The sequence below is a fragment of the Notolabrus celidotus genome, chromosome 3, assembly GCF_009762535.1.
Source record: "Notolabrus celidotus isolate fNotCel1 chromosome 3, fNotCel1.pri, whole genome shotgun sequence".
Lineage (NCBI taxonomy): Eukaryota > Metazoa > Chordata > Actinopteri > Labriformes > Labridae > Notolabrus > Notolabrus celidotus.
This window is the reverse complement of record NC_048274.1, coordinates 27,135,176-27,150,348: the sequence shown is the minus strand read 5'-3', so window position 1 is coordinate 27,150,348 and position 15,173 is coordinate 27,135,176. Positions and strand designations below refer to the sequence as shown.

General features: G+C 41.3%; 1 protein-coding gene across 1 annotated transcript in view; it reads right to left on the bottom strand.

Annotated features, from left to right (window-relative positions):
• LOC117810487 (RNA polymerase II elongation factor ELL2-like) overlaps positions 1-15,173 on the bottom strand; it is a 29,418-nt gene that overhangs the window by 9,419 nt on the left and 4,826 nt on the right. The window contains 2 exon segments of the mRNA XM_034680347.1: positions 973-1,135; positions 2,111-2,238. Of these exon segments, the coding sequence (XP_034536238.1) occupies positions 973-1,135; positions 2,111-2,238 (291 nt within the window).

Below are 15,173 nucleotides of genomic sequence, written 5' to 3'. Positions count from 1 at the left end.
GGGACGTAGAGTGAAGTTATTAAATGTTCCCTATGGGCATATACATTTCTGAGTCATCTTCACCTAAAGACCTGATGTTACACAATCTACACAGTCTAAATCTGTCCAAAACCTCCCAGAGTTTCAGCCTCCCTGGAGCTGCAGCACTCACACAGGGGGCCAAAAAACAATATTGCATAACCACAGTAAAGGTTGGCAAAAAGAAAAGAGGGTCAAGGAAAGAAAAAGGTATCTGGCCAGCCATTGTCTCTGCTCATATGATTAATATGGCATATGGCATGCTTGATGAATGGGATCAAAGGAAACCCCAGGGAAAAATATGGCAAAAGAAGTAGTCTGTCAAATTCAAACGATTCAGCAACTTTTCTAGTGAGGTGGAAAACCTCTGTGTAAGTTGCATCATCACAGGGTTGGGATTTATCCCAAACGATAGATTAAGCCAATAATTTAGCCAGAAGAAAGTAACAACCCTTTTGAATGACTTTTTTTATTCTCTTTACTCCTTAGCTGTGAATCCGAGAAGTACCTGGCCCTCAACCTCTGAAAAGAAGGTTTGGAGACAGAAGCTGATCACTTGACCAAGCTATCATTTGCTCAAAACTCTTTTCAATTCAGGTGTGATAAGAGGTGTAAAAAAAAAAAAAAAAAAAAAAAAGTTACATTATAGATAATATTAGAGACAGTTTGTCTTATTTGTAGAACCACAAATGCTGCCTGCACATCTGACTTCATCACAAATAAAAGCAGGTTAATATTCACTTTTTAGCTTAACACAACCAATATAGCAATTTTTTTTTATGCATGAAGCATGTAATACCTTGATTTTTGTAGTTACTGGTCTATGTCTATATTTTGACACCACATTTCTTCATCTCCCATCAGGCTAATAGCTGTTTGACTGCCCCTTGTTAAAGTCTGCACATGTCTCATCCTCTGTTCTTCCTCCACTGAGACCTATCGTCACTTCTTACTTGGATGTGTAGAGCCAGGTTTGATCTCGATGGCGGAGCGGCTCCAGCTGTCCTTCTCCACCTGAGACATCCTCTCACGGGTCATCTGGTACGAGTCGTCGGTGGCACACACTGTGATCTTGTCCTGGATGATACCTTGACCTTCCAGCTGCTCGCGGCCGTCACTGCAAAACACAAACAACGAGCCGTTGAACCGTGGGTTTTTCTGTGGGCTGTACAGTAGACACTGTTAAGCCAAAGTGGTATAAGCTAACCTAAAGCTGCATACCAACACTGAGTCCGTGCAGCATAAAGTGGCTTTGTGGTAGGACCTAGCTAAGACAGGTCTATAGTTACTGTATCTTATGTCACCAGCTTGATATAGCTCCATGTGAGAAAGCCAGATATCCTGGTTCAAAGAAGGATAGAGCCTGTGGAAAACCAGCAGGATTAGCCTGGCTCCAGTCAGCATACTTACTAAACAAGGATCATCATGGACAAAGGTAAAAAAGTTAAATACGTGAACCAGGGTTGCACTGGAGCTAAAAATACACCAAGGATTTACAGTGATGACAAATCAGTTTTGTCAGAAGCCTTTTGCCTCACCCCCTTTTCATTTTCACAACATAATCATAAACCTCACCAGAGATCATTTATCCACGTTATCCTCAATATTTTAAACTAATGTGGGTGCAAAGAGAGCTGGCTCGCACTCTCATGCTGTTATGCTGTTTCTTTTGGCTCGAGCAGCTGACTGGAGCCAGAGCGAGTTCAGACCACATCGAGCCATTTGGCAAAGGAAGGCAGAAACAGAGTATAACCCTCTGTTTCAAGCATATACACACATACATAAACAAGGCAGAAACAGTAATGAGAGGGTCAGCCCGGAAATATATATATAGGTAATCATGATGGCCTTATCCTGTATACAGCAATCAGTGCGCAAACTGTCTCTACATGATGCCCTTAAAGACATGGAATTGAGGCCCAGCAAAGGACTACGACTGCAACCTTACATGACATAGAAGATCATCTGGGGTCACATGAGCAAAATATTTGTTAAAAGCTTTTGTTGATGCCTGCAGTACTTGATACTTGATTTGCTCTTCAACACATGATCACACAACATGCTAATACGACAAGTTTCATGTCCTTCTTACCTTAAAACATACTGATGGATGCAGTCAAAGCTGGCCTGAGGTTGATCTTTGCTGTCACTGGATAAGTAGAAGGAGAAAACACGAATAGCAGAAGGTGACTCTGGTGTGGGAGCTGGGATCTTGACGTACTGTGGAGAAAAGTAAGACAGTCAGATTTCACTGAATACATAAAGACATGAGTGTGAAACAAACAACACACTGAAGTTATATTCAGCTACATATGAAGACAGTGCAACTCAAATGCCAGGTCCTCTGTTTTTTTTTTTTAAGTTTTTGTTCCTATAAAAAAGTTTATGTGTGAATGTGTGCACATTACACACATCATAAGAGAGTAGGTTTATTGTTTTGCAGGCCTGGTGCCAGTTGGTTTGAAACTTGTCAGTGTTCTCAAACATATTTAGAGTTCTGTGTCTTTTGCTGTCTTTTAAAGTGTCAGCTTGCTAAGGGGGAAAGCAATTATCTACTCAGCAGAATTTTAAATCAAACTCTGATGTTGCCAAATGAGTTGTAGCCAAGAACGCACAGGGCCATCCAACTCAAAGTTTTTGTAATCAACATAAATTGTAGTAAGTTTTTCACAACCCACTGCAGGGAAGAGACTGTGACAGATGTAGTTAAAAGGGCATAAGAAGGAGAAGTTCACTGTGAAATAATGCTTTAAAGCTGGGTTGGTAATCAGATTTAGATACACTTTTTGCTTTACTAGTTCAAATGATCTTTATGTCCCGATGGCAATCAATACATAAAGTGTTCTTTAAAAAGAGTGAAGAAAAGCTGCTATCTACAGCCGGAGTAAACCTGGGAAAAACACCAACCAACCCCTGCCATCAGGAGCCAAATTATGAAACCAATCAAATCCCATCCTGCCGTTCTGCCCGCCTCCTGCGCGTACATTTCATGTTTGTTTGTGTTTTAACTTTCACTACGATAATGTTTTGTTGACGTAGTGCAAAACACAAACAATGTGCTGAGGACCAGTTTTCAATCAGTCACGATCATATGGTCGCGAAGCAGCGGCGCTCATGCATGTGAGCGAGGGCATCGTTTCGGAGGAGCTCCGAGGGGAGGGGTTAGACAGAGTCCTGAGGACATGCTACATTCAAATTCATGCTAGTTTTCGTGACTACCAACCCATAGCTTTAATTGGAAAAGGCCTTCTTGTAGCTACATTTTATCTTTAGTGTCTTTTGTGTGCTGAGATCATATTTTGTTGCAGTGATGGTAAGAGAGGAAGGATTTCCCAAAGCCAAAAAGTTCTTCCTCTTATGATCAGATTTCAGTATTAAGTTTCAATGTACTTTCAAATGGAGGCGTAAGAGGAACCTCTAAACTTCACACTAAATATGAACTTCCTCCTGCTAGGAAACCACAGGATCCACAGGAAAATTCAGTCACCCTAACACCTTACTGTGCACTATAACTGACCACTTAACAGTCAACATACACCAAGACTCACTGCTGGTTATGCCAGTTTGAAATACAATTATAAATCAAAGGATTATAGGATTATAATTTCCTTTCATTCAGAATTGAGCACAATTAGAAGTAAATCAAAGTACAGAAATTGCTGAATGAAGTCATTAAAACATTATGTCATAAAAGCTAATGATCTCCCCTCTTTCTTTGTTCAGCAAATATGTTTAATATCTGATTTATGCTCCAAAGAGGTCAGGAAAAGTGTATTAAATCCAGATGACACATATGTGGATCTTCCTCCAGGGACCGGGAAGAACGTTCATGCATGACATGACCGTCGCTGGGGAGACAAACCTATCTGTGCGATAATAAGAACTTGCAGCCAGACAGCTGTACAGAATGTTCTCACACAGAGTGCTTAGTTTGCGATGGATGAACTGTGGAGATAAACTGAACTGAAGTTTTAGAGTTTTAAAAGCCTTTTAAAATTATGATGGGAGCAAATCCTCCACTCACAGTTTGATTTCATAGAATTTCAATGACAAGCATGTGTAAATACCATAACACACACGCACACGCACACGCACACACACACACACACACACACACACACACACACACATAAGACCTGGAGAGGGACTTTGTGCCGCTCTGTAACTTTAAATAAATCTCCTTGGGTAAACAGTGTTTTTAAGAGTTCGCTCCACTGAGGCGTCCATGAGATCTCCTGGCAGACTCAGTGGAGCGCAACAGAGCCAAGGCTGCAACCTCCAGGGCAGACAAATGCACCCGAGAACTCACACACAGACTATAATAACAGATTAGAAAAAAATGAGAACCAGATAAATGCTGATTTGACCACTAAAAAGATGTAATTGTATGTTTGTGAAAGCAGAATTCTACTATTTTCATTCAGCTTTGTGGGAAATTCTCAGCACTAAAAGCACTACATTATAGCTGACAGAGAGAGAGAGGGAGAGACGGATGCTCAGAGACACACTAGCTAGCCACGAGCTACAGTAGTTATTCAGTTAAAACTCAAAGTGAAAAGTCCCCATGCAGAGGAGATCCACAGTGTCATCACAAGTATTCTTCACTGCCTCTAAACTGCAGTGGAGAGATCAGCAGTTTCAAAGCAATCCTCTTCTTCATGCTGTGGGCAGCTTGCCATCTTTTTTAGGGGAGTAGGAAGAAGCTTTAGGAATAAGTTATCACAAAGGCTTTCTCCTGTTGTGCTCCCACATGCCTCCACACTCAGACTACAATGTCCAGTTTATACTCAGTTTTTCCCACCTGTGTGTGAATGGGAAGCTGGTTTAATGCAAGGCTACTGCACTTTCTCAGAGCTCCATTTACTGTGTTTTGATCACAGCCATTATGTGAATAAACCATAGACTGTATAAATAATGGACGTAGTATCCGTGACGTCACTCATCTGTTTCTGAAGCGCTGTTTTGAGGCCAATCGTCAGCGGCAGCTATATTGCTGCGGTCAAGCGATTGTGACGTAAAGAGGCGGGTTTTGAGCCTCCTAGCCAACAGCTACAGTGTTCCTGCCTGTTAGTCAAGTCAGCTGTGCCTCTCATTGGAAGACTCGTAATCTCATTATCTTCAAAATTGTAGCGATAGGAAAAAATTCATCCCCCGTACAGTGTGTGCCGAACGAGAATCTAGACTACATCCAGACTACACTCGTCTTTTGTACCAGGCTGTAAACATGTTTATTTCTGCTGTAAAGATCTGCTTTTATGAATTGGTGTGTATGTGGTTTCCGGTACTTCCGGACTCAGCCTCAAGTGGATCCTCGATGAACTGCAGTTTATAACACTTCCGCATTGGACTCATATTTTTAGACAGGAGGTTGCCGCTTGGATTAAACAAATGCATCACTCTAATATAGGAGTGCAATGTAGAAAAACTCAAACCACTTGATTTTCTTACAGCTGCTAAATCTGGTTACTTCAGTCCGAAATGTAGAACAAAGACGCATATATCATAGGCTGACTTTTGAACCAAACTCAAAGCATTTTTGATTTAGCTTTTAAAATGTGCATTTTAACGTGGGTGTTAATGGGGAATCCTTGGCTTTTGGAGTCAGCCTCAAATGGACACTAAAGGATCTGCACTGTCTTGCACTTGGGCACTGGTTTCATTTCTCAACACTGCTTGTGGGAGACCAAATACAGACAAAACAAACAGAACAAAAATACAATACTGTAACCTGTACGATAAATGTTAATATCTGCTTAAGTAAATAAGCAGCTGTTTGCTGACCTATGACCTTTATCAGCTTAGAAAAGCTGTTTGCAAGTTTTGTTTGCTAACCTGAAAGTGGAACAAAAGGTCAAAACAACAATTGTTCTAACTCATCTAAAGAAAATCATATTCTACAGAAGGCTGAGGCTACAATGACGGCTTCACTCTGTCACTTCATGACTGTGCCATTCATTGCAGGGACAGAATCAAAAATCTTGATGTTGTATTTGATCAACAATTTCTTTTAGCCTTCATATTAAAGAGTTGACAAGAGTGTCCTTTTTTCACCTAAGAAATATCGCCAAAAAAACTATTGTTCCTGTCATTCAGTGATGCTGAGGCTCTTATTCATGCTTCGATCTCATCAAGGTTGGATTATTGTAACATTCTTTTATCGGGTCTGCCCAAGAAGAGTTTGCGAGCTCGTCTTCTGACCGGGTCACACAGGTATGAGCCCATAACTCCAGTGCTCTCCTCTCTTCACTGGTTGCCTGTTCATGCAAGAGCAGATTTTAAAGTGTTGCTGTTGACTTTTAAAATTGTAAATGGCACTGCACCCTGTTATCGCACGAACCTGGTGGACCCATATGTGCCTGCACCGGCACTTCACTCTCAGGGGACTGGCCTTTTAAGTGTCTAAGGTCTCAAAGAAGACTATTGGTGAGCGGGCCTTTTCATTCTGTGCACCCACTCTATGGAACAGTCTCCTTGCTGACATTAGATTAGCATGTTCGGTTGATATATTCAAAGCGAAGCTGAAGACTCACCTGTTTACTGTTGTTTGCTGCTGATGTTTCTTATGGTGTGTCTTTGTTTGTTATATGGTGTCTCACTGTTCTTTTAATCTACGACTGTTTTTAAGTTCCGTAAAGCGCTTTGATTGAAAGCATTGTTATTATGACAATTATTTTCATTATAACATCTGATCCTATAAAACATCATGTCCATATTAAAGATAAAGGGATTTCTTCTTGTCGACCTCACCCTGCAGCTCTTCCTCTCAGCATAACAGTGAGGCACTGATGCTAGTGTTCAATTTTCTTTCAGAACAAATTTCAAAAGATAAACTGATAACGTAAACTGTTTCTTTTACTGTGTGTCAGTATCCTGTTATTGAAGCTCATACAGGAAACACTTGATTTTTTTCTTTTGACATGAAGTTGACAATGTTAGTAGAAATGGTTATTTGCCTATTTTCAAAATGCTGCAATATTTCAAACAGAAGTTTTTTTCCTTATGTGTTTGTTACCTTTGCATGGCATGCACAAAGCTTTCTATGAAAAAAAAATGGATTTGGTACAAAAACAGCAAAAAAAAAAGGTGAAACAACATCCTCAGCCTGTGTGCCAGTCTTAAAATGTAAACTTAGAGCAGAAAACCAGAAAAACTGGATGCCTCCTCAACATTTTTAGATTAGCTTTCTTTAAATACCATGCTGAAGTTTTTATACTTTGAATATAACTAAAAAAGAACAAATGCTGTAAAAGGTTGTGAACTGAATCTCCATAAATAATTGAGTGAAAGCTGTGCAGCCAACAATCAGCAGGGAGCCTGCTTCTTTGACTTTAAACGTCACTTCAGATGAATTGACGCAAGTGTGCAACAAAGCAACACAGATGCTGGCTCTTTCCTCTTATCAGCTCGCTGCACATGTCTGTACACGCTGGCTTCCAACGCAGGAATTCATACAAACTATACAGCTGAGCTCTGATAGCACAGAGAGATACAGAGCAGATTGCATGCTGCATGTGTCACAGAACTTATGTGTCTAGATCAGGATAATGCATTTTATCACTGAATAGCCCATCAGTGACACAATGACGTCTGTAAGCTAACACTGGATGTCACATTGTTTATATGATGAGACAGAGATCAGAAAACATGTTGTCTCTCTTGAATGAACCAGAGTGATTATACCTCAACATTAGACAATTTTGTTAACATTTCACAAGATAATACACAGATTTATGGACCACTTAGTCGTCAGCCATTGTTTATAGTCTTGTTATTTCAACAGCCAATGTGGAATAGCAAACAAAGATGGTGCTAAATATAAACAAATGTCACAGTGTATCACCAAGCCTGTCAGCCCAAGCCACCTACAAATCTGTTCAGGCAATCATCCTCCTCTGATGATGAAACTCTGACATCCAGCTGTTTCTCTAGTTACACAGCATCTCAGAGCTTCAAAAAGCTGTGCAAACTCAGGGCTGATAATCCCATCCCTCTAAAAAGGTTAGCCAATAAAGAAGTTACTCCAAAAGAAAAACAAAGATAAAAAGGGATTATAGGAAAAATCAGCGTGTGTCAGAATGCTAGCAAAACAACCAAAGATGGTGTAGGTTAGCTTAGTCATTATTAGCATGTTAGTATAGGACTGTGACGTATGCCTTTAGAACAAGCGGCAACCTCCGGTCTCAAACTATGAAGCCCATGCGGAAGTGTTATAAACTGCAATTCATCGAGAATCCACTTGAGGCTGACTGCAGAAACACCGGAAACCTCATAGACACCAATTCAAAAAAGACAATCTTTGCAGCATTAATAAACATGTTTACAGCCTGGTTCAAAACGGCTTGGGTCTATGTAGCTAATTTCTCTATCGGCACACACTGTACGGGGGATGAATTTTTCCAAACAAGTCGGTTCAGAAGATATTAAGATTATGAGTTTTTGCCCAAATAAGGACATGACTGACTTGACTGCCGGTCGGGAACACATAGCTGTTGGCTAGGAGGCTCAAACTCCGCCCCTTTACGTCACACTATGCCTGGTTGAGTTCCGCATTTCCAATATTGCTGCCGCCGTCGATTGGCTTCAAAACAGCGCTCAGGAACAGATGGGTGACGTTACGGATACTATGTCCATATTTTATACAGTCTATGATTTAAACAGACCAGCTTTACTACTTGGTTGTACAGTCATGGGAGAGGATTTCTATATAAAGAGATGTAGGTGGCCAAAACAGAGCTAAAAGAAAAAGATGTATGCCTTGCTTGCTACTTTGTGTTCCATGTCAGTGCTGTGGTTACTGAGGTTTGGTAAATGAAAGCCAAGCATTCACTCAGTAGCAGCTTAATGGTGGGAATTTAGAATCTTTCTGCTTGACATTATTTTAAATTCAACTTCTCTAGGTTATATGCTGTTGGTGAGACAAAATAAGCATCTCAAAGAGGTCAAATGGTTCTTGTTTTATCTATAATTATAATAATGGACACTTGCAGCTCTAATCCCCACAATAAAACAGCACAGCCTCCTATGAAAGAAACAGGACAGAGATTAAGGTCAGTGTCCGTTTGGCTGTAACTCAGTGGAGGAAGAGTTTCTTATATGAAAGGTTCACCATCCACCAGGCAGACACTGCTCACAAGGATTAGCCTTTCTGATGTGTTGAATTCCTCTTCCAGTGAAATCCAGCTTTCACAGTAAGTGTTATTAGCATTTCCAGATATGTATTGGGACAGCAGAAAGACACAGTACTAGTGAGTGATCTGAATGGCTGTCTTATCTCTGGAACATAAAATGGGGACCAATCCTGAAAATGTAAGAACTAAACAAAGACATAAAACTAGACTTCCCTTGTTTTACGGCAAATTATAAAATCCTTTCTGAGACTGCACAAACTCAAACCACCTTGTTTGTTTTTTTTTTCAAGATTCTGTTTTCGTCAAAGCTGTCCATTAAAAAGCATGTGGCAGTGAAAAAAGACAGATCTTTTCATTCATTCAGGATACCATCAGAGAACATTTCCCCAAAACCTCCTCCCCAATAATTCACCATTTACAGACTCTGTGTTTATCTGATTGTCTCGTTTGCCGTCACAGGACTCCTGTTGTTTCAAATGCCCATTCATGCAGAGCACCCAGGAGCCCTCGCTGGCATTTACCCAGTGCGATAGCTGCTTGTATGACCTCCATGGGCAGACTTCTACACCCCCACTGAGCAAACTACAACAAGCACTTTAGTTCCCAGCCGCACCAAAAGCCTGGCTGGCACATTCTCTTTGGAGACACACATGGCAATTCAAACCCAGAGAGGCGCTCTTACAAAAGGACTAAAAGAATCTAACTGACCATGAATAATGAAATATTTATTGTCTCCCTTTCAAGTGAAATATGCAGAGAATCTGAGGGCTGCTTCTGATCTGTGTGACTCTTCAATAAAGCAGAAGGAAACAAAGGATGCAATTATAAAGTTATGTGGTTAGTTGGGTCTAAACACACCTGCTAGAAGGAGTCCCTGCGTAAGAAATTAATGTCATAAAAGTTGCCCTTGACTTGGAGATTGACCTATGACCTCAGTAATGCTCAGTGACCCTCAGAGGCCAGAAGGTAAACCCTGAGTCTGACAAGTGTTTCAACAAACTATTCATTCTTCTGACTCAAACTCTGCCCCCTGTGCCTCCTTATTTCACATTTTCACCCCCAGACAAGCCGCTCTCATCCCCGGACCTGCCCGTCATCCCCCACTCCCCTGTCTCTCATTCTAATTAGAACAGCTCCAGCAGTCTCATCCTGGTTCTTCTGTCTGTTCAATGATTCCTCCTCTGTCTTTGTCAACAGAAAATATCAAGCCTGTCCAGTTCTTTCCAGCTTTATAACACCAGTCTGTCCGTCTGCCTCTTTTTTCTTTGTTCTCATCAATCTCCCTCGCAGGCGTAACTCTTGGCAAACACAAAGTGTGTCCATCTGTTTTTTTTTTTGTCTGCAAACTTCACAACACTTTGTTTCAATACAGACAGACTGACTCCTTTCAAGTTTTATAATTTCCATTACTATCAGCCACAGAACTTAATTCAATTCTTATTAGTTATGCAGATGTTGGTGCAGAGTTTGTTCTATTTACATGAATGTAAAGGAGTGGATTCTTCTTCAATCTGGAAGTTGTGTTTGTTCTCAACATTCAAAGTGCAACCAACATTTTGTTGCATGTGTCAACAAAAAACAATCACATGAAGCGGCATATTTAATCTTATGAAGTGAGAATGTCACCTTCATTGGCATTCACAGTCTACAGAGGAAAATACAAAAGGACTGAAACACCCTGATACAGTGTTCACTGTCACTTTCTGAACTTCTATATATCTGCATGATCAGCTCGCTCCCTCTGTTTCACACACACAACATAAATCAGCACACATCCATTCCCCCAGGCCTCCAATGTATTTAGTCATAATCTTTCTATATTCATCATGTTGGAAAATAGGAAAAGTGGCATGAAATTTCAACTTTTCACCCCTCCAGCTTATGTAAGAGATCAGAGCGGCAGCAGCAGCAGCAGCTGAATGTTTGATGAGTCGTTGCTTGCTCTTCTTTGGTTTTTGAGCTGAATGGCATCTTGGTGAAAACCAGAAATACTAGTTTGCGCAGTGATAACTGTGATTGTGTTTTTACACCTAATTTTGCAACTGTATGTGGGTGTGTGTCTGTGCTGCACCACGAGAATGTTTTCTTTAACTGTTGCTCCAAAAGCAGATCAGGGAAAACTCTTTATTTCCAATCGTCCTAACCACCACTGTCATCTCGTGTCACACGATTGTAAGGACTTAATTGGTTGTCTGTTAATAACATTATTATTTTAATTTAAGAAAACCTTTTCAACATGTTTACAGTTATAACCATTGTTGCCTTAATATGGTAAAATCAAATTGTTAGTGTTCATGTGCTCCTCACTAAAGCCCCTTTCACACTGCAATCCCAAAAATGTCCATACATTGTACAGTGTATGTGTGAATGCAAAGTCAGGTTGAACGGATCGCAGCAGGTAAAAGTCTCAAACATTTACTCAAACAAGTTTTCAAAGGCTCAGTCGTAGAGTCATTAGTCTTTAAATCGGAAGGTCAGAGGTTTGATCTCAGGTCTCACTGTCCACATGCCGAAGTGTCCTTTGGCAAGATGCTTAACCCCTAACTGCCCCCGGTGCTGCACCATCTGTGTGTGAATGGGATTAGTTAAAACTGATGAGTGCTTTATATAGCAGCTTCTGCCATCAGTGTATGACTGTGGTGTGAATGGATGAATGTGTCATGTAATGTAAAATGTAAAAGCTAGAGAAAGAAAAAAAAGTCCATTTACCATTTACAAGTCAGCGAGATGATGTGGAGTTTCTCTGCTTTATAGTCTTAACTGCTCGCTCAGGCGAGTTTTTCTCTCTCTTTTTGGCCTCCCATCCCCATGAAAAAAAGGTTCACTGAAAACATATATTTTGGAAAAACGCCTTCCTCTGTGAAGAATTGAAGAACTCTGTCTTGTCCTTATTAGTGCGGTGAGCAGAAAATGCTGATCTCATCACCTCTGCTCGCACATGGCTTATGTTGTTTACATGTATTGCTGCTGTTGAGCCAGTGTGATGTAAAGAGGATGAGTTTGAGCCTCCTAGCCAACAGCTTATTGTCTTCATTGGAAGACTTGTAACCTCAATATCTTCAAAATTGCTGCGTTTAAAAAAAATTCACCCCCTCACAGTGTGTGCCGATCGAGAAATGAGCTATCCAGACTACACTCGTCTTTTGTACCAGCCTGTAAACATGTTTATTTCTGCTGTAGAGATCGGCTTTTTTGAATTGGTGTGTATGTGGTTTCCGGTACTTCCGGTGCCAGCCTTGAGCAGATCCTTGATGAACTGCATTTTTTTAACACTTCAGCATTGGACTCATATTTTTAGACAGGAGGTTGCTGCTTGGTCTGTACTGTCTCTACGCTTTGATGACATATGACATGATTGGACATATTTGTCACAGAAGAAAAAAAAGGAAAGAGGAAAAAGGAACATGCTGGCAAGCAAAAAAAAAGGACGCAGCTTCACGTTTGCACTGAGCACCACAGTCACATGATATATATGATCATCCCTGTCCACACACTCATGTTGAATTTACAAAGTATTCACTGCTTTACACATTAGCTCATCCACACTTCTTGTTGAAACTTTGATGGAAAGTTTGAAGGAAGTATGGATTGAAATGAGATGAAAAATTTGACCATTTGCGTTCACACATGCTGCCCCAAGAAAATTTTGGGGAAATTTTCAGGAGTTTTGTGCAAGTGTGAAAAAGGCTTTACTCAGCCACTCTCATCAAATTCTCCCCACGATGAAGACATAAGGTGAGATGGCCCCTTTCCCCCAGTTTAATCAAACTATAAAGTCAAAGGAACAAAACCTGTGAGAGACTGCTGTCGTAGCACAGGGCTTATGTTTCCTGTGAGCTGTTGGTTGAATGTGAGGTCTGGGTGTAGATCTCATGCAGCCTATTGTTTCCACATCCTCTGCAGCCTGAGTAATGGCCTTCTGAAAACAGGCCAGCTTTTGTTCTGACCTCCTAGGCTCCAGAGTGGGATGCCACGGCACTACTTCCCCCTTTCTGGTTGATGGGAGGAGAGGGAGGAGGTGCAAGAGCAGTAGGAGGAGAAGGAGGAGGGAGTGAAACCTGTCGCCACCGCTGGCTGTTATCAGCAGGAGGCAAGTCACTCTGACCGGGTGCTAATGCACACTTTGTGTATGTAATAGAGTGTGTGTGGTTGTGTGTGTGTGTGTGTGTGTGTGTGTGTGTGTGTGTGTGTGTGTGTGTGTGTGTGTGTGTGTGTGTGTGTGTGTGTGTCTGTGTGTGTGTGTGTGTGTGTTAATCCAGCGTGAGCAAAGAGAGGCTCAGCTCCAGCTCTTTTCACTCCTGCTGCTCATGAGGGTGAGGAGGAGGAGGAGGGAAGAAGGCCAAAGTCTAGCTATCAGCCAAACATCTCAGGAGACCAACAGACAGCCAGACACCACCCTCATCTTCACCACAGTTCGGTAAACACGACTTCTCTTCACTTCATCTCAAACAAAAGAGCCAAATCGTTCCCAGGGCCACAAGTTGACACATGCCATTTAAGACGAGCCCCCCATGCCACAATGGAGGACAGTGATACAAAACACAATGTGTGTCTGTGTAAGCGGCTGAGGGTGGAGGAACAAGGGACAGGGGGCTGAGGAACATGCAAGGAGAAAAACTTGAGATTTTTGCGTAAATTTTTATATGTTTATGAACCGAGAGTCAATCAGTCAGTGCTTGAAGCTATGCAGTGACTTCTCTCTTGCTGTGATCCACATGCTGCCACTGAGTGATTAATGTGGCTGCCTTGAGTGGGAGACAGTGCATGTAATCAAGCCCCAGCCTGTAATCACCTTCCACTCCTTTTCATTTGCAATTTCACACAGGGACAGAGCTGCTGCCAAAGCTGCGAGCTCCAGTGTTTGAGAATGAAGGCGAAGGTGGAAAGAGGGTTGGGGGGCAGAAAGGGTGCTGTGGCACAAGCATCCCCTGAGGTTGTCCCCTCCAATGCCAAGAAAGATACGTCTCAGGCAGGTGCCGCAGGGCCAGACTGTCAACTTCAACAAATTGTGGGTCACTGTGTCTAACAAAAAGCCCCCCCCCCCCCAGCTAGGTGGGATCTTCCACAGAAATGCAAACCAAAGTGTGTGTCTGGAGTGGACAAACGCCCTTTTATGCCTCATTAGCTTATGGTGCAGACTTTCACATGAGGGAATTCGATGGGACAGGTTCCTCGGCAAGCGAAGATGTGCTCCATATCTCCAAGCTGCTTAATCGGAGAGAGGGGGAGCTTTTTCAGAGCTGTGGCTGATGGATGTCAGAGGGCTGCTTGTCTTGGTATTGCATGCTCACATTGCATAAATAAATATGGAACCAGGTTTGTGCACAAGATTGTAATCGCTGGTTTATAAGAAAGAAGTGTGAGCTAAAAAAAACCTGAAACATAAAATAAGCTATATACATTTGAAACATTATAATCCTTGAAATTCCATTTTTTTTCCAAGTAAAATTAAAATGTTCACAGCCTGGCTCAAAGACAGTTTGGGGTTTATGACTCACTTATTTATTTGCACACACTGAATATTTTCATAACGCATCTGTTGAGATAATTAATTACCAGGCTTCCTTACTTAATCACCCGGCTGTGTTAAATACTTGATTATGATTAGTGAAAAAACCCTAACGATGTCTATTTATTCTGAATAGCACAAGCCTCGCCTGTGACAACCAAACACAACACATCAAATCAATACATGAAAAGTCTTGCACATTTTTAAAGTTTAGGATTTCACCTCTTCCTGTTAACAATGTGTCAAAAAATATTAGTTTCTGATCCAATTGGAAGACAACATGGAGGATATCAGGACTGGGTGAGTGGAAAAAAAATGCCAACAGAATACAGGGAAGAGGACCTTTTCTTTTTCTTATTGTCTGTTATGAATGCCAATGGAAAACACTGATGTTTTGACCTTACTGTTAATGAAGATTTTCAATGCAATGTGATATATAACAGTAATTCAGGCTAATGTGAAGACTTTAACATTAATGAAAACATAAGTTCAATGTTAATCTGCCCCTAAAGAAAGCT